At 38.6% G+C, this 20556-nt stretch overlaps 1 protein-coding gene across 1 annotated transcript in view; it reads left to right on the top strand.

Moving 5' to 3' along the window:
- Nucleotides 1-20556, top strand: part of SEMA3G (semaphorin 3G) — a 93923-nt gene that overhangs the window by 65766 nt on the left and 7601 nt on the right. The window contains exons 8-15 of the mRNA XM_087709202.1: nt 9113-9227; nt 9973-10042; nt 10370-10514; nt 10828-11059; nt 12301-12392; nt 13571-13612; nt 17840-18065; nt 18802-18941. Of these exons, the coding sequence (XP_087565328.1) occupies nt 9113-9227; nt 9973-10042; nt 10370-10514; nt 10828-11059; nt 12301-12392; nt 13571-13612; nt 17840-18065; nt 18802-18941 (1062 nt within the window). The remainder of the gene's footprint in view (nt 1-9112; nt 9228-9972; nt 10043-10369; nt 10515-10827; nt 11060-12300; nt 12393-13570; nt 13613-17839; nt 18066-18801; nt 18942-20556) is intronic.

Below are 20556 nucleotides of genomic sequence, written 5' to 3'. Positions count from 1 at the left end.
CCATTACCGATAGTGTTCTTCAGTTTACAGCATGTTCACTGGCTTCCAGTAATCACCCACCTAAAAATATATGGAATATATATATATATATATATATATATATATATTTATATATATATATATATATAAATAAAGGATATAAAATGTTTTGAAACAGGAGGAGAGAAAATGTTGACAAATGTATCTGAAACTTAGGTGAGCCTACTCAATTCTGGTTTATTTTGAACTAAATCCTGATTTATACTGTATGTACTGAAGTTAAACCTGCTGTCCCCTTGCCTCTGCTTCCTAAAGAAGAGCAGTGAGTGACGTAATGGAGGAGGTCTGCTTGGAACAAATTGCTGGCCTTAAGTTTTCCTATCAAGATCTCCTCTTTGGTAGGGCCTGGCTCTTGTAGGCTGTATAAATCTTGCCTGACACAATTGTTTCTTTTCCAGCCAAGTTATGAACATGGACCTTTTCTTTCTGGTGATTTCTTTCTTGTGATTCTCCCCTCCCCCCCCCAAAAAAAAAGTAACCGGTGGGGAGAGTGGTGTTGCAGGAAGGGAGGAAGGGATAATACTTTAAAGCTTTTGAATTCAGTTGTTCTTCCAAATGGAAATATTTTTGTTCAAGCCGTTTTCACTTCCTCCCTTCTATCTTCAACTGTTCTTTTTATACTTCTCCTGCAAGCAATTCCTTCTAGCCAATGGTTCCACAAAGCCATTTTGATGCCAGTTTCAGTTCTGCCTCCTAGATCTCTCTATTTCATGCATGCATGGAGTGTAATGTAATGAAAAACTTACTCTGCAAGGAGACAGGCTAATTGTAGAAATAGGAAAGGTGCAGAGGTAGGTTTCTGCCGGTTCACTCCGGATCAGGCAAACCGGTAGTGGTGGTGGCAGCAAGCTCTGCCCATCCATGCCGGATGCTTCTGTGCATACGCGCAAACCAGTAGTAAAATAAATTGAAATTCACTGAACTTCTATGGCATTGTAATGGATTATGCCATTCGAGTAACATGAGAGCCAGTTTGGTGTAATAGTTAAGGCATCAGGCTAGACACTTGGAGTTCTGGTCCTACTTTAGGTAGAGAGGCAACTGGCTGATCTTGGGCCAGTCACATTGTCTCATCCCTGAAAATGGGCAATGGCAAACCACTTCAAACCACTTCTTGCCTGGAAGACAGCAGGGACAGGAGTCAAAACTGATTTGAAGGCACACCATAAATAAATTAGAGTAATAGGTCATTAACAAAACTCTTTAATGTTCCCTTTTGTATTTTATGACATGTGTCTCATGTAGAAAACCATAGAAATAACTGAGAAAAATGGATCTATTGCAAATACATCCCTAGCTCTTTAATATTCTCGTTCTCACTGACCAAGAACCTTTTCTTTTTGGAGCACTGATAAGCTTACTTTTTAATAGGGATGTCCACAGTGGTGGGATTCAAATAATTTAACAATCGGTTCTCTGCCTTCATGATTTCTTCCAACAACCAGTTTACCAAACTGCTCAAAAAGTTAGCAACTGGTTCTCCCACAGTAGTGCAAACTGGCTGAATCCCACCACTGGATGTACAGTGCTTCAGATTTGAAGCCAAAACGGTGCTTTGGAGCTCATGTGAGCATATATGTAATAACTGATGTAACTCCTTAATCCAAACATGTCTTTGCTGGGATTACTGACTGGCTGTGGAAAGCAAATGTGTTATTCCAGGAAATAGCATAGTCGTTTGAAGGAATTGCAGATAAGTGCTATATGAAGGGCCCCCTCCACTATTTAAAACACCTTCTTATATTTGGATCTGAAGCCTAACTGAGCTGTACTTTTTAATACCACTCTTAATGGCATTCCCCATCATTGAAAGCAGAGAGCTGATGCATCACAATAAAATCCTGCACCCTTTTCTGAGACTGGAAGCCTCCCTCTTCTGTCCCAGCCAATGCCCGTTTTAACAATTCTCTGCAACTTTGGTAATTGCCAAGCTTCTCCAATAAAATAGAGAAAAGTTTCCATAGGTTCCTGGAGGGATTGGGATTGGATCTCTTCCCAACTAAAAAGGTTTTGAATTATCTTGACTCAGTTCTCTTCATAAGGTTTGCAGGTAGTAGAATAGTTTTTCTTTTAAAAATGAATTATCTAAAAAGGTTCTTTTCAGCTGCAGCCCCTTGCTAAATCTAGAACTGGAATCAGAACATTTTTACATGCCAATATTCATGAATATAATGAAGCAATTTTTATATATATAAAAATTTTAAGATTTTATGTATGTATATCAGGGGTGAATTTCGGCAACCACTACTGCCAGTTTGCTTGTGGGCATGTCATGCAGTACAATAAAAATTGTTCTGCGCATGTGCAGAACTGAAGAACAAGATGGCGCCACCTATGGCACCGCTCAGAAAACCAATTCGGGGACGTGGCAGGCCTGGGTCATTGCCAATTCCAGCCACCCAGGTTGCCAAACCACTACCAATTTGGCCGAACTGGTCCGAACCGGTAGAAACCCACCACTGCCGTATATGTAAAACACATACACATGTACAACATTAAATTTTCTTAAAGTAAGTTTACTCATTTTTAAAAAATGCAGAGAGATAATCAATTTCAACAATTTATAAGTTTAATACATTCAGACACATATTACGGTTAAAGTTAAACCATTATAAAATATATAAAGAATAAAAATAATAAGCCAGTAACAAGAAGCAGCAGCAGCAGAACGTTAAAATTACAGAAGCATTACTATTAAAAGGCAAGCAGAATAAAAATATTTTTACTTGGCACCAAAAGATAGCAAAGATGGTGGCAGGTGTACTTTACTGGGGCAACTGAAAAGGTAAAATTACATGCTCTAGTTTGGCCTACTCTGCCCACAATCTGGAGTTCAATCCTGACAGGCTCAAGGTTGACTCAGCCTTCCATCCTTCCAAGGTTGGTCAAATGAGGACCCAGATTTTTTGGGGCAATAGGCTGACTCTGTAAACCACTTAGAGAGGGCTGTAAAGCACTATCATGCAGTATATAAGTCTAAATGCTATTGCTAAGTGCTATTGGCAGTGTACCTGGATCAGATCCTTTGTTTCTGAGATGCCATTAATCCTGACTTATTTATCCATTTAAAACAAACAAGTAAATCAATCAATCTGGGTTATCCCAGATTAAATTCAGCATCTAACCAATCTGGCAGCTTTCAAAAAGATAAGCAATGCTCAATCTGAATTAATACTTGAGTGAGAGGCCACCAGGAAAATCTAAACCATAGGGTAGATTAGGAAGCAAAACCATTTCATTGCCTTGAGATACTTATAAAAGCAATAAAGATGTGGTTAAAAAAATGGAAAAAAATAAACATATGGAAATATTCTGTATACTCACAGTAAAATACATAGTCTGAGAAAAAGTAATTATCTGAATCTCACTCACAAAGAGTAGATTTTAATGAACAGAAACTGACTAGCCATTTTGGGAGAGCTAAGTTAGCTTAGATGATACAGTGCAGGCAGACTGTGAGGAATACACTTTCCCTTAATAACTCTCTCCCATATGTTGGTACCTGCCTCTAATAACTAATGATAGGGCCCACATTGGATGCCTTACACAAGAAAGGCAGTGCTTTATTGACTTTAAAATGGTGAGTAGATGATGAGGTTCAGTGGTGGGACATCTGGTAAACGTAGGAAGCACATTTCAATTCTGGCATCTCCATTTTTCAGACAGCAGACTCTGAGTGGCTTGCCTGGTAGAGACTTGAGATAATCATTTGCCCAGATTTATTTCTATTGCCTTTGAAAGAACCGGTGGTTTGACTCAGTATCAGATAGCTTCACCTTTTCTAATGAAAGCTATGGAACTAGTTAACCAAGTCATTGCTCAAGTGAGAAGTCTGGGTTTACTTGTTTGATGATCTCGTTTTGTTTTATTTTGTTTCTTTGGCTGCCCATGGTATAGTTGGGAATTTTCTATCATTACTTTTCTTCCAACAATGTCCAGCTTCTTAGTGGGATTCAGCCAGTTTGCACCTATTTGGGAGAACCGCTTGTTAACTTTCTATGCAGTTTGGAGAACCGATTGTTGGAAGAAATCTCATTTTGTTTCCCTCCCCCGCCCCCACTTACAGGGTTAATTCAGTAAGGAAAGCAGGCAAGGAAACATTCTGGTGTTGTTCCTAGCCTAATCTTTATTGCCCTGCTTACAGAAACTGCCTCTCCGGTTAACCCTTATTACATTGTAACAGCTAGGGCGAAGCACCCATCGATGTGAGTGACGTTGAGTTGGCCACACCCACATAATCACATGACCATCGAGCCATGCCTACCCATCTGGTCATTAAGGCAGAGAACTGGTTGTTAAATTATTTGAATCCCACCACTGAGCACAGGGAAGACCTCAGCATCTGTATGTCTTTTCCAAGTCCTTCATCTAATGACAGTCTGTGACATATTTCTTGACTGCTGGTTCCTTTACAGTTAAGTGCCATCATTCATTTTCAACGCCTGGTGACCCCACAGATAGATCTTCTTACTCGTTAAGAGAGAATCCCTCTGCGGAATGGGTATCCAGAAAACATCATAGCATCATTTGTATACTTGAAATGTCAAAGAGCATCTCCACCAAGTGGGGAAGTAGAGGGTCTTACACCCCCGCCTAATATTTCATCCTTTGTTGAAATAGTTCCAATTCTTTTGGTTGAGCACTTTGTAAAATACATTCATTTCTTTAGCTGCTGCCCCCTTCATTCTTTGGATTCATCTGTTCTTACACTCAGTGCTAGAGCACTAACATTTTGATGAATGAGTACTACTGTTCTATCTCACCACATCTCAGAGCTATGGATGCTCCATGGCAACAGTGAAGGCCAAAAATGCTGGACAGAGCTGTCTATGCGTGTGTAAAGAGACTGAAATCCAGAAAGTTAAGCTTGTTCAAGTCTAGGGTTCCTTTCTCTTGGGCTCCAACTGGCCAGTTCATTTGTGACTCGATTTGGATAATTTACTGCCATTTTTTTATTACCATACTGGGATATATTGATACGTTGCTAGCCTCATCTTTAAGCCTCAGCTCCCTAGACTCTACGGAGTGGGTGTGGTACATAAGGCGCTTTGGGGTGTGCAGTCTGTCATATTACAGCTTGATAAAATGTATTTGGATTATTCACAGCATATTTTAGGAGAGCCTATTTTTTAATGTTTATATTCAACTAAAGCGGAGAGCAGTCTACTGTCTCTTAAATCAGGGAAAGAGGGGCTATTGCCAGATGAGCCAATATGCTGCACAACAGGCAGCAAAGAATTTTCTCTAATTCATCATTTGATGCTTGGCCTGAACCTGGGTGTGTTCCACACATGTTCCTATTTTACGGGATGCTTCAGACATATTCCTGTTCTTCTGTATGAAATGTTTGCCAGTATATTCTCTCTCTCTCTCTTAATGTTTTATAGCCAGAGGAGTAGGGCAAATACAGATAGTCCTCAACTTACAACAGTTCCTTTAGTGACTGTTCAAAGTCACAATGGCACTGTAAAAAATGACATGCCCATTTTCCACACTTACAACTGTTGCAACTTCTCTTGATCACATGATCAAAATGTGGACGGTTGGCAACTGACTCATATTTGTGAGTTATGGGATGTGACCGTCTGATAAAGCAAAGTCAACGGGGAAGCCAGATTCACTTCACAACTTGACAACTTCAGTGATTCATTTAACAACTGTGGCAAGGAGGATTGTAAAATAGGGCAAAGCTCACTTAAATGTCTCGCTTAAGAACAGAAATTTTGGGGTCAATTGTGATCATAAGTGGAGGACCTGTACCAAAAATAAATAAAGAAATAAAAAAAAAACCTGAACAGGGAAGCGTAGATGCTTATTCAAAATCTACTCAGGAAATGACCTATTTGAGACACTTTCCCAGAGAATCCTCGTAGATCACGGAGGTCAAACTCGATCATGTCGTGTGATGTATATTGTGATGTATTGGGATGGTTTTTTTTTGCCTTTGTGGAGCCGGGGTGGGCGTGGCATGTTTGTGACTCATCCAGCCTGTGGGCCACCAATTTGACAGGCCTGTTATAGATGGACAGTAATCAACCATCTTTTCTCTCTCGATCGTGCATATGTGTCTATGTAAGAAGAAAAGAAAAGGAGAAAAGGAAAGCTACATTAAATAAGAAGTGGAAAATGAGGGAGGGTATCAAAATAGAAAATCAGCCAATGCACTCTAAATATTTGCCTTTGAGGCAGCGTGCCTGCATTCTAAAAACACATCTGGAAACATCTACAGCTAGCAATTCAAAGGCTTGCCATATTTGTGAAGCAGAAGTCGGAGCTTGGCCTCTGCAAAGCTAAGAGCCAGCCTAAAGGGCAAGATACGATTCAGTCTCTATCACTGCTTTTGAAAAATTGAAAAGGAAAAAAAAACTGTGTCTCTGCCTAAAGAGCTGTTGAGGAGAAGTGTTTGTCAGCTGGAAATTATCCTAGTGGCGCCTGCCTGCAATAATTCAAACTCCCCGTAACAAGTCATAAAGTCACTGTACTACAATGGACTAGAGAGAAATGGAGATGGCAGATTTCCATGCAAATAGACTAATTCTGCTGGCTGTGAATTCCTTGTTCTCGTCCTAATCTTCCAAATAAACAATAAAACATAGAGATGAAGCAATTATTTGCTAGATTAACCAGTCTTTCTACAAAGAGGGATTTTGTGTTTAAGAGGCATCCAGGATGGGGATCTAATTTGATTTGCAGAGTTGGCAGGGGCACAGATAAATCAAGGGCAGGGAAGGGGGAGTTAAGTACCCTGCTTAGTTAAGACTGTGGCTTTGTCCTTTTGCCTCTTTGGCAGTCAAAACACACACACAATGGCCGGGTTAAATTGCTGCAGTCACTCGAGAGTATTAATCTACAATAATTCCAGAGGGATTTCTGGATTTTGTAAGGGCTGCTTTTGTGAAGGAAAAGGAACAGTTGTCATAGAACAATACCTGAAATGTAGTGCTGGTAATTGTGGGAAGATAGTTGGAGTCTATTTTGGTTCATCTATGGCAGAGAAAAAGAGACGTGTGTCTTTTGTGGGCGGGAATATTTGGGAGGGAGAACGAAAACCACATTGAGCAGGGCAGTGATGAAAACTAGGTAGGGTCACATTACACGGGTAGGCTGAATGAGGATTTTCTGTGTTTTTCCTGGGGTTCTGGAGATGTTGGATTATTTTTCTTTGCATTTTCTAGTTGCAAAGAATAATTTTAGTATGTATACTGTTACTTCTTTATGCTTCCTGTGGTGAAACAAGATTTATTTTAGTCAGAAGTCTAAAGTTTATTGGGGGTGGGAGAAATAAATATAGTTTAAAATCTTGCCACCAACTTCCCAAAATGATAACGTTGGTTGTTAACATCAATCTTATCAGTGTTTTCCTTGGAGTGTAACATTTTAAGTGTGTGTGTGTGTGGGAAAGGATTATTCTGTTTCTCAAGGGAGCACTTAATTATAAACAAAATAATTAATAGTAACATTGTGTGTAGAATAAGTACAAGTTACGTCTGTTTGGATGTGCATTATCAAAACTCAGGTCTTATGGGTAGAATTAGAGTTTACAATGTTAGATGAGACATCAGTGTCCCTTTTCTTTTAACATTATACAGTATATGTTTGTCTTTCTTTTTTTTAAAATTTCCCCCTTTTTCCTATCTGGTTTTAAAATTCCTTTCCATTCTTCTTAATGTCTGTCACTCCAAGTTTGTTCTTTTTTTCATTTATTACATACATTTCTGTACTGCCCAATTCCTTATCTCCATGAAACAAAGTATAAAATCTCAAAACCAATAAAGTCAAATCACTTCTCCAAAGCCCATTCAAATAAAATGGTTGTCAGCCTGTGAATTTCTGGAGGAAAAAGAGTTCACCAAATCTGAGCCATGACACAGGATTGTTTCTGGACTACCACCTCCTGACCTCTCCCAGAACTGTGACAAGAGCTGGCCATAGGCTAAGGCCAAGTAGGAATTAATTTAAAGTATAAAAGGAGCCACCAATGGCTCCTCTCCTTCTTAATGAGGAAGTGGGGAGAAGCGGAAGACCTTGGGGGACAGGACAAAGAGATGTTGCCTAGGGAAAGCTCAAATACATGATAGTAGTTCCAAGAAAATTCCATTCCCATTTGTACTCTGATACAGATGACCCTGAGGGAGCAGATAAACCCCCAAGTTGCCTCAAGAACTCTCAGGGAAAATGCTAACAACCAGAAGACTGCAAAGAAATGTGATCCTTTCAACACCCCACCTCCATCCTGTGAGAATTAATACTTCTATAGCTCCCACCATCCTGCCAGAACCAACGAAGCTTCTTAGAGGAGTAGCGAAATGTCTTCTTTTTCCTCCTCAAGGAAATACAGTCCTGTTGCTTTTTGGGGGAGAGGGAAAGCATGTTTAAGAGTACACTTCTTTAGAATAGAATAGAATAGAATAGAATAACAGAGTTGGAAGGGACCTTGGAGGTCTTCTAGTCCAACCTCCTGTTTAGGCAGGAAACATCATACCCCTTCAGGCAAATGGTTATCCAATATCTTCTTAAAAACCTTCAGTGTTGGAGCATTCACAACTTCTGGAGGCAAGTTGTTCCACTGATTAATTGTTCTAACTGTCAGGAAATTTCTCCTCAGTTCTACGTTGCTTCCCTCCTTGATCAGTTTCCACCCATTACTTCTTGTTCTACCTTCAGGTGCCTTGGAGAATAGTTTGACTCCCACTTCTTTGTGGCAACCCCTGAGATATTGGAACACTGCTATCATGTCTCCCCTAGTCCTTCTTTTCATTAAACTAGACATACCCAGTTCCTGCAACCGTTCTTCATATGTTTTAGCCTCCATCCCCCTAATCATCTTTGTTGCTCTTCTCTGCACTCTTTCTAGAGTCTTTCAATGAATAAATAAACAAATGTAATGTTTTTTTTTATTTGTTTGTTCAACCAGCTCCTCAGGATCTTATTTCAGGAGTTGTGTAGAGAAAGATCATGTTTTAAGCCATATTTATGCCAAAATATTACCAATTCAGAAGGTTCAAAAAATTTATGTGCCACTCTGTCAGAGAGCTTTCATTTCTGAGCAATATTTATTTTTCTTCTTCACCAGAATGATGCTGGTGGACAACGAGTGCTGGTCAACAAATGGAGCACTTTCAACAAAGCCCGTCTTGTGTGTTCCGTCCCAGGACCAGATGGCATTGACACACACTTTGATGAACTGGGTATGACTTATATTCCATAATCACAGTTGGTTGGTTTGTAGAGGATTAAGAATTTATATTTATAGTATGGGGTTGTTAGAATGACCAGGGACATTTAATTTTATACCAATCGTAAAACTAAGTCAGTGGAGATTTGATCAGTGCTTGATCAAAAATCACTGGGAGTTTAAAGTCAATGATAAATGCTTGTGTTAGGAATTCATAATCTGAGATCCACAGCCTTATGCATCCCCGCCCCCAAATGTGTCTGCAACCTCCAAATAAAAATGATAAATTTTGGTATAAGAGAAAGAGGAAATTATTAAATGCATGGATGAAGAGTAATCATATCGATGATGCTTAATGACATGCAAATGAAATCAGTTGTAGTCTTATTCTGGCTCTGCCCAACTGCCCAACTTTTGGAATGGATCCTCTTCTCCAGCATAGCACCCACATACTAGCACAACTCTCACTTCAGGAAAAGTTTGTGTTCCTATGCTAGAGTGTGATGCCATGCAATTTTCTTTTAGATTGGGCAGTGGTAGTTAAGAGGAATTAGTAGCAGTGAAACAAAATGGACAGCACAAATATCTTCTAGGCCAGGGATGGGGAACTGTGGCCCTTTAACGACTTGTGGACTTCGACTCCCAGAATTCCTGAACCAGCAAAGATATTAGAAAAAACACTTAGAAAAACGTTTGTGTAGAGTGAGTATATTGACAGAACAGTTACAGAACTCATTCGATCATCCATTATTCAACAGAGGACGTCTTTCTTCTGAGGGCTAAAGATGGCAAGAATCCTGAAGTCTATGCACTGTTTAGCACCATCAGGTAAGATGTTTCCATCTGTAGCTTGTAGTTCTGTCTTTGGTTACTTTTAACAGTGAATCTTTTAAAAATGTCCTTAATAATAAGTTTATAATTTTTTGTATATTCAACATATGGTAGTTTGCTTTTCTCCCAATTCTTCAGTTAACTTCAGTAGGATCCATACAGTATGAATTATTTTTTCCAAACAACTGTAATCTTCTAGACATTTATTTACCTAAAATCTTTTTTTTCTTTCTGAATTGCAGCCTAGAGAGATAACAAGCAAATCTCAGTGACATTTAAATCTTGTGTTACAAGCAATATTTGAGTAATTTTTTCTCATTACAGCAATGTCTTCCAAGGCTTCGCCATCTGTGTCTATCGTATGGCAGACATCTGGGAGGTTTTTAATGGACCATTTGCTCATAAAGATGGTCCTGATCATCAATGGGCAGCTTATGAGGGCAAGGTGCCTTACCCAAGGCCAGGAGTTGTAAGTATAACAATAAAGTTGATGATTTTCCTGAAAAGAAAGGAACAATGTATAGGAAGAGCAATTTGCTGTAAAACAAAGAAATTAAAAAATGACATGCAAAATGATGTTTTGTGTGATTATCTAAAGCTGCCAGAACTATTCATGTCAGTGGAAATGACAAAAAAAAACCCAATTTCCTCAACTTCTGGAATAAATTTTGCAAGCATGGGAAGAATCAAGGAACATAATGAAATGTGGGAAAGAGTTGGCTTTCATTCCTAATAAATAGTATTAACAGAGCTATTTGCTAAAATTATTTCCTTTCTCCTAGTGCCCCAGCAAAACCACCAATCAGCCAAGTCGTCAGTACTCCTCTACCAAAGACTACCCAGATGAGGTACTCCAATTTGCACGTGCTCACCCCCTGATGAGCAAATCTGTGTATCCGCTACAACGGCAGCCTGTGCTGGTGAAAACCAACCTGCAGCATCGCCTACGGCAGTTAGTAGTGGACCGCGTGGAAGCTGAGGATGGGCATTACGATGTCATGTTCATTGGCACAGGTACAGTGTTCATCATGTGATGAATTGGAGTTCAGCAGTACCTGAACATCTCTCTTCCAAACTGCAGATGCCGTATATGAAGTTACTTGTCATTTGTGAGTTTGAAGATAATCTCCTGACTTTTCAAATCTTCAGACTACATCCTGACCCAAGGGGTCTTGGGTAAAATGCTGATAAATGGACAAGCCAAACTTAGCTATGTGTTGTGGCCTGTGCATCATGTTTGGCTGAATTCAGAATTGAAGTGAGCCAGTGGTGAAATTCAATTTTTTTTTACTACCAGTTCTGTGGGTGTGGCTTGGTGGGCATGGCAGGGGAAGGATACTGCAAAAGCCCCATTCCATTCCCACTCCTGGGGGAAGATACTGTAAAATTCCCATTCCCACTACACTCTGGGGCCAGTCAGAGGTGGTATTTGCCGGTTCTCCGAACTACTCAAAATTTCCGCTACTGGTTCTCCAGAACCGGTCAGAACCTGCTGAATTTCCCCTCTGAAGTGAGCCATTTGGACCAATTTGTGAAGCAGTTAGAACTACATTGTAACCACCATGAGGCACTCTGAATGATTTGGCATTTTTTGGCACTATAGGAAGTTTGCCCTATACCAGCAAAATAGAATATTTTCAATTTTCACTTATTCAGGAGGAGAGAAATGGTGAAGTAGATGAATGCATTTGAGCAAGTCACACATGTATTTTCTTCAAGGAAAATACTTCTTCACAGAATCTCCAATTACAGTATTGTGTTGAAGAGGTGTTCAAATTTGTCTCCCATTAAGGCTTCTTTCTTAGAAATTGTGTCCATCTGCTTGTTGTATTTCAAAATGTAGGCCCTACTCAACGGTGAGAAAAACAATAGCTTGGCAAGCTACAAGAAATGTTTTCTAAGTCAAGGTCAGAGAATGAGAAAAAAAAATGGTTATATTACCATTTCATTTTTTTAAGGTGGAAAGTTGAGCATTGAAAAATACTTTTTAAATTAGCATTTCCCCCAATAGCTTTTAAATGTTAAAGATTCAGGGACAGAAAGAATAAAGATGATTCAGGGATGCAAAGGAAAAATCCAAAATCACATATTAGTAGCATAGTGTACTTCATAGTGTAAAACTAGGAGTCAGATTCTAGGCTACCTGCTGTTCAAGAGTAGCTTTTGAAAAACTCCCCAATCAGCTTTGCCAGGATTTTAGGTGACCTCAGGAATGGCCTTGTTTCATTGCACTTTCTCTTCTTCCTCCCTTTTAGAGGCTGGCTCCATATTGAAGGTCATAGCCCTACAAAGAGGAAATTTTGCTGCTGTTGAAGAAGTTGTTTTGGAAGAACTTCAAGTGTTTAAGGTTCAGTAAAAAAAAAAGCAGTATATATGTGAGCCTCATATATATAGATCAGCAAAAGAGCAATCCTGGCTTGCTAATTTGGATTATATTGCACATTGCTTGACTTTCACTGTTTTCTTGCATAGTATTTGCATGTGTTCCTCTGACAAAGTCTTATAATATCAATGGGCACCTGTGCGGCAGAGGTGGGTTCCTACCTATTTGGTCTGGTTCAGCTGAATAAGTAGTAACTCCGGCAGACACATGACCATACCGGTTCTATACTCAGTGGCAGCATCTTGATTTTCTGTTCTGCACATGCGCAGAACAATATTCATTGAAAAAATGTAATTATTATTCCTTTTTTAATGATGTGCACATGCACAGATTGTTTTAAGTACAAATGCGCACGTGTGCAGAGCAAACATTTTCAGGCGCCGAACCGGTAGTAATGGTGGCCGGAACCCACCCCTCATATGCGGTAATAGTCATCCTTGGACCACTTTTGTGCCTGATTACTTTTTAGCGATATAATTTCATGTTTGTAAGGTGTTTTATGAAGACAGCCATCATCCTGAACAATTTCTTTTTTTAAAAAATCTTTATTAATTAGAAGCCTATCTTGGAAAGTGAAAAATTGTATTTTATGCATCCAGATATGTATGTATGTATATACGTACGTACGTACGTATACATACACTACATAAAGGAGCTATGATAAAGGTACCATAATATGAATACTGCAGTAATTATTTAAGCCTGCTTTTAGGCTTGGTTTCCTATGTGGCTAATGAAGTTTCATGGATAATGGGACCTTGCCCTGTTTTTTAGATAGCGCAAGAGCCTTGCTTGTTGGAATTTGCCATTCTGTTTGATCCAGTTTTTCTCAGGATAAAAGAGAAAAAGATCATAGAAAGTATACTTATTTATACTTATAATTATTGAGTAATCTGGGAAAGAGAATGGCTGTATACTTCCATTAGCCCTAATTTTCAGATTTACTGAAAGTTTAATTTTCAAATGAGTGATTTGTCCAACTGCCATTTGTGTGCACACATTTGTTTTTGTGAGAAAATAGCTGGGACAATAATGATCTTCTGTGACTATTAGAAATACATAAATATAGAGTCATAGGATAGGGTTGGGGGTCATTCTGGTGATATACATTAGCTGAACCGCCATGTCTTCATGTCCTCCAGGTACCAGTCCCCATCACTGAGATGGAAATTTCTGTGAAACGGGTAAGTAATAAATGAATTATAAAAATAAATCATCCGTTTGTGTTTTTACTATAAAACTCAAAATAATATTTAAGTTAGGCATGGCCATTCACTCTTTCAACCCCTCCAACAAATTGTACTTTTCCAAAATACTTAGCTTTTATTCTATTGGTTGAATTTCCTGCAGCATCGCTATAGATGAATTTTAAAAGTCTTAAATGTTTGCTAAAGGAAATTGGACAAAAAAAGTAATAATTAATTAATTAACAAACAAGATTCCTTCAGAATGTAATGCAGTGTTTAAATGGATTTGACATAGAGAACCTGCTGCTGGGACAAATGGCAAATACAAACTCAGGAACAAAAATTCGAACAAAAATTGCTATTCAAAAATATAAAACCCCAAAATCACTGTATAAAAGCCTGTAGAAAATTATGTTAAGAGCTTAATCTAGTCATAGGGAACCATGACTGTCCAATTACCAATGTATTAGAGTTAAAATTAGATAATAATATAACCTACACTCATTTTTGTCATTTAATCCTATATTAACCTTCAATGAAGCAGCAAAATAACATTTATTTCACATTTTAATAATTTTTAAAGAAAATTAGGCAATTATTCATATTTGGCAACATACTGATAATAAGATAGGAATCTATGAAAGTATTAATATCAGTACGTAATTTAGATAATTATGAATATATAAACCAGATCAGTATAATTGAAAATGAATCTTCAACATCTACAAATAAATTAGATATAGAAATCAAGAATATATTGGCAAAATACAGTAAGCAGTCTGTCAATATGTATATAAACAGAAAAGAAAAGGAAAAAATAATAAGATATTTTGGAGTTTGATAAAATCACCACACAGCTTTTATATCTAAAACAAAAATATTATGAATACAATAATACAAATCAAGATAAAAAGATTTTGAAAAATCTCTGAAGGTCAAATTGTTACCAGACTAAAATACTAATGATTAATTTATGATTTTTTGAAAAAAAAATACCTTCAGGCAATTCTATAGCAGATGAAATTAATGATAATCTAAATTACAAATGTTACAGTACTGAATGGCAATCACCAGGATCAGACTCTGTAAGGAGGTTTAGGAACAGTGCAAGGAGATTTAAATACAAGAGTTCTTATTAATATGTAATAAGTATGCATTCAAGAGAAAAATCTTCCTGCAATGTGATAGATACTCAAACACAGCACCTTTGTTTCATATTAAAAGGGAGCTGCAAAAGTTTGCAAAAGTATCAGCTTTAACATTTTTCCACCTTAGAGTCACATGTGGAAAAAGATCAGATTTTTGGAGAAAATGTTGTTGATGAACTGAATAGTATAACTAAACAAAGAGTTCTGTTTTAGAATCTTTCATACAGTATATATGATAAATATAGAATCAAGTAGCAAAAATAACTATTACAATTTTATTTTTTTCACTTAAATCATGAATGCTCAGTTTTATATTTGAATAATTTATCATGTGAAAATTGCATTATTTACAATTATTTATATCAGTGGTGAAATTCTTTTTTTTTTTTTACTACCAGCTCTGTGGGCATGGCAGGGGAAGGATACTGTGAAATCTCCATTCCTTCCCCACTCCTGGGGAAAGGATATTGCAAAATCTCCATTCCCACCCCACTCTGGGGCCAGCCAGAGGTGGTATTTGCCCGTTCTCCGAACGACTCAAAATTTCCACTACCAGTTTTCCAGAACCTCTCAGAACCTGCTGAATTTCACCACTGATTTATACACCTCTCCTCTCACCAGTAAAGTGGTTCATAATAAAATTTGGCCAGGAGTTTTACCTAAAAAACTACAAGATGAATGTGCTAAGGAAACAGAATGGCAAACTGTCATTTTACAGGACCTGGGGGGACTATATTTTATAAACAATAATAAGTCATTTTCTGTCAACCCAGGACATATGAGGAAATCATAATGTGATCTGTAATGTGACAATGTGGATGCTAAATTAGTAAACTGCCATTCCAAATATTGATTGTTTAAACTGAAAGTTAAAAAATAGGAACAAAAAAGAATAGGTGCTTTATGGGAATATGGTGTTGATGAAAACAGTTTACAATCACCACCGTGCTTGAAGTCCAACAAAACATCTCCCAGATTTTAGATTACAGTAGATTATGGTGATTTGTTGTTGAAAGTTAGGGGTAAAACAAATACAATAAAGATATTCAGTTCTAATGAAACCAGAGAAAGTTCAGATACCTCTTCCAAAAGAAGCTCTGACTTCACAGCAAACATTTATACCCAAACAGGGAACCATCATAATATAATTTACCTTCCTCCAATTTTAGCATTATCCAGCTCTGTTGAATTCAGAAGCCATAATCTCAGATAGACTGGGAATCCTGTTTGTAAATCATAGGTTGTGTAGTCCATTTCAATGGGCATTACATTGGGGAAAACATGTCCCTGCTTTATAAACAGCGGACAACTTCCCAATTATTCTCCAACAGTCATTGATATGCAAATTAGAAATGTGAAATCATTATTTAAATCATGAATTTCTATTTTAAATCTGATCTGTGAAAAATGTTAACTGTAGTTTGATACTGCAGATTATCTCAAGGTGTATGTAATGTGGCTTCTTTCTGTATGTCTTGACTTCTAAGACCTCTGATGTTACCGAGTAGGTTTTCTTTGACATGAACGTATATACGATCAGTTTCAATTCTGAATGGCCATAAATAATGTCATAACATATCCAGGAAGCTGTGGGAATTCCAAAGCCATTTAATTTTATTGCTCTTCCAAATGCTGTAACTCAAGAAGGTTGATGACACAGCTGCGAATATTTTCACTCAGAGGACCAAATTCAGTAGAAAAAGGAAGACGGCAATTTAGATCAGGAAAATATAGCGCGGGGGGGGGGGGGGAGAGACTGAACAGTCCTTCCCAGTGCCATTGTTCCCATGAAATTTGACACTTCTGCACTTGTTTCTATACCAAGATGGCAGGTGTGGCATTTGCCATCTTACCTGTAAAAGATCAGCATGAATCTGACAGTGGTTTGCTCTCCAAGCTTGTTTCAATTTAGTTTCTGAACATTTCATTACCCTACTAGGTAACATCAGCATCAGGATTTTCTTCTCCTATTCTCCTTTAGCATATAAATGTCTTGTGTGCCAGTTTGGTCAGTTGGTCATGTGATTGGTTGTTCATTTGAAGCTATATTTAAACTCTGAGCAGCTGATTGGTTCTCTTGCTGATCGGTCCTGCGTTCAATATATATCAATCTTCCTTCCCACTGATCAGTAGGGTAGCTTAGAAAAAATAGTTCAGTCAGGATTTGCTCCCTAACTTTGTTTGGGTCCCAAAGGAGCAAAAAAAAATTAGTTCCCTGTTTCATAACAAAAGTGACGTGCACTGTTTCTAGTGTCTATGTTACTATTATGAGAACTTGATAAAGCAAGGGGTGGAACTGAAAAATAAAAAGTTGAAATAGATTATTTAGATACCTAGACATCATTTGTTTTTTGTATTTAAAAACATATCTAGAACAAAAGCATATCAGTTTAGTTTTTGGCAGGGCATTTCTTCCAGGACCTGTAAGAGTTTTGGGATGGAAGGGGTGGGAGCGAGAAAGGGAAATAAACACATAGTTGAGGATGTAGGAAATGACCCTCAGTGGTATGGGGGAAGGAAAGAGTGAAGGCTTACGAGCCCAGGAAATGAGCCAAGGAGGTTGCCCCACTCCCTCACAATCCCCACTCAGCAGCAGCATTCCAGCAAACACTACACATGTATCCCCATTTTACTGAACCAAAACACCACTAGGAGTAAGGCAGCCTACTCTCCAGGCAAGCCGGTCTCCTGAAATTAGGCAGGTTTGGAGTTGGCTTCAGGTAGGATCAGAATCCTCATATGGAGGTGCTTTTAGCAAGCTAAACTCCAGTTTTCTTTTCTGAAGAACTGCAGAGGAAATTCTGATAGAGACAAAAGATGTCTCACTAGAAGAGAATATCGGTAACTCAGAGCTGAACTGTGGAGTCCTGGATGGTCTCTGAGCATGGTTATTTACTTGCAGACATTTCATTACCCAAACAGGTAATATCAGTGTGAGTGGAGTGAGTGCTCCATGTTCAAAAACAATGCCCACCAATTTCACTGTGTGCTTTATTCCATTCACCAGCACAAAAATACCAGCTCCAAGGTGATTTGGCACTCCTCTGATTAACCCTGCTTTGGCTTCCTTTGACAGCAAATGCTTTATGTGGGCTCACGGATCGGTGTTGCCCAAGTGAAACTGCATCAGTGTGAGACTTACGGGACCGCCTGTGCAGAATGTTGCCTGGCACGGGATCCGTATTGTGCCTGGGATGGTCTCACTTGCACCAGATACCAGGAATTGGGCAAACGTCGCTTTCGCAGGCAAGACATCCAGAATGGGAACCCTATGCACCAGTGCCTGGATCAAAACCTAACAGGTGAAGGAACTTGGGAATATGTGTTTAGAGCAGGTGGGCAAAATGGGATGGCTTTTGTGGAGCTGTACCTGCCATATCCTTGGATTTCAAGTACACTAGAGAGTGTGAACATGGCAGCATTAAGATCAGTTACAAATAGTTAAGGCGTCTGCTGTATTACCATTAATAATGACCTTTCTGTACATGGAAACAGACATTTCCACAGGGACATGGGTCAAAGTTTTGCTTTGGACAGCACTTATTTTATGAAAACATAAACAGAGCACCACCATCTTCACTGGAATATTGGGAAAGAGAGGAGATCTTGGAGTCTTCGGCATCTTGAATTAATCCTGCAAACATCTGGCAATTCTGATTCAGTACTCAGTGTTTTGGATGGGAAATTAATATCTCTCTCTACCAAATAGCAAAGTATCAGGTTGGGCCAAGCTTCAAACCCTTTCCTACCACTCAGAAGCAATCCTGGATCATCGTGACTCCTTTTATGGAAATGGGTGATTTCCAAATGATTGTCTTTAGAGTAGTGTAGGGTAGTGTAGTGTAGGGTAGGGTAGGGTAAAATAGAATAGAGTAGAGTAGAATAGAGTAGAATAAAGAAGAATAGAATAGACAGAGTTTGAAGGGACCTTGGAGGTCTTCTAGTCCAACCCCCTGCTCAGGCAGGAAACCCTGTGCCATTTCAGACAAATGGTTGTCCAATCTCTTCTTAAAAACTTCAATTTTTGTGTTTTTGTAGTGGATGACTTTGACAGCATTGCGGAGAAGGTGGTGTATGGGACGGAGCACAACAGTACCTTCTTAGAGTGTATCCCAAAATCACCCCAAGCTGCAGTGCAATGGTTTGTACGCAGATCTCCAGAGGAGCTAAGAGATGAGGTGAGGCACTCTTGCTTTTGTTTTCTTAATGGCAATTTTCTTTATATCTTCTCCCTCTAAGTATACACAAACATATGCTCTCTCTCGTGTAAATATATGTCGTCTTAGCACATTATTGTTCCTGCTGCTTCTGTCGCATAAATACTACATTTTTTTTGTCTTGACTGTTTCCTTACAACAGATATTGGTTATATTGTGGGGGTTTGGGAGATCTTTAATTACTAAATTTCAGTCTGCAATACAGCTGTAAAAGCTGAGGATCTCTGCCAAGTGTGCCCCTCCCCATTCTGTGGAAAAGTTCCCTGTCTGTGAATAAAACTGCCTTCTCTTCAGGCTATAAGCACATGTGAGTTCTTAGTTAGCAAAGATGGAACCAATAAGAAAGGTCTCCTCAACCTCTTCCAGTCATAAGGCAGAGCTCCTCTTGCATCTGGTGGATGTGATCTGCCCTCCCTCTCGTTCCTCAATCTGATTTTTTTAAAAAATCTGGTCCAGGGGAAAAAGTGGTTTGTATCCGGACTTGAATAAAATAAAATAGATTATCATGTAACAGAGCCTGCTAAATATGAAGCATTTTCCTCTCTTAATTTGTACCTCCTTTTCAAGGAGGCAATACAATAGCTTGGAATGTCTTCTGTCAATAAACTACTCATGGCCATCATTGCCAAGACAGTGGTCCAGAGAGAAAGAAGTACAGTTCTTATGGATCCTACTGAATGTAAGATGGATAGAGCTTAAATAACATGAAACAGCTGTTGTGGGCCTTCAAGTGTTATTTTTATAGCTGTTCCCCACACTCCAGCTCTGATAATATGGGTATGTGAGTTGTTTAAGGCTTTACTAACTGACCCTGAACCCCTTAAGGAGGCATTCAGTGAGTTTGCTAAAACAGCTGAATTGATTACTGATGCAACCGCAGTCTATGGCAACCAGAGTGTTAATTTGCAGATGGCTGGGGAACAGACATTGGTAAATTGACCATCAGTCAAGAACTACAGTCAAGAACTACTTTGGCATGCAAGTCCTCTGTGGGGAAGAAATTGTTTGGGAAGATTATTGTTGTGATGTTGCTAGAGAGTATACTAAGAAGAGGTACTTTCCATCTGCAGTTAAGAAGGAAATTGATTGATTGCCTTTAAGGCTAGAAAGTAATATTCCAGTTTTTCTTCCTACTGGAAGAAACCAAGGAAATAGATACTGGGGACCTCAGGAATATTAACACAAACGTTCCAGCAACAGCAGTTGAAGTAAATAAGAGAGGATGAGGAATGAAGAACTCTTAATTCAGAGTTCATTGTAGGAGTGTGCATATGGGAATATTCTCAAAAGGTTTGGACATTGGGAATGGACCTTCAGGGACAAGTCCTGGTCAAGGATCAACTGAGGAAGGGTAGGGGTGGGTTTGTTTTTCTATCTATCTTGATATCTTCTTGGGAGGTGATCAGAATGACACCTCACAAGAAGTATCATTCTCTGCTGACATGCTTTGATGTTCAGATCCACTGAATTCTGGTTCTATTAAACTCCTAATAAAGATACTTTGTTATCCATTGCTTGAATATTCAAAAATAAATTAATTTTGATGCAAATTCATAGGTGACCAAGGAAAGATATG

This window comes from Thamnophis sirtalis, unplaced genomic scaffold (assembly GCF_051295495.1).
Source record: "Thamnophis sirtalis isolate CommonGarterSnake01/CBP01778 unplaced genomic scaffold, rThaSir2_p1.2 scaffold_3, whole genome shotgun sequence".
NCBI classification, from domain to species: domain Eukaryota; kingdom Metazoa; phylum Chordata; class Lepidosauria; order Squamata; family Natricidae; genus Thamnophis; species Thamnophis sirtalis.
The sequence above is the reverse complement of the archived record's forward strand: the minus strand, read 5'-3'. Positions and strand labels throughout refer to the sequence as shown.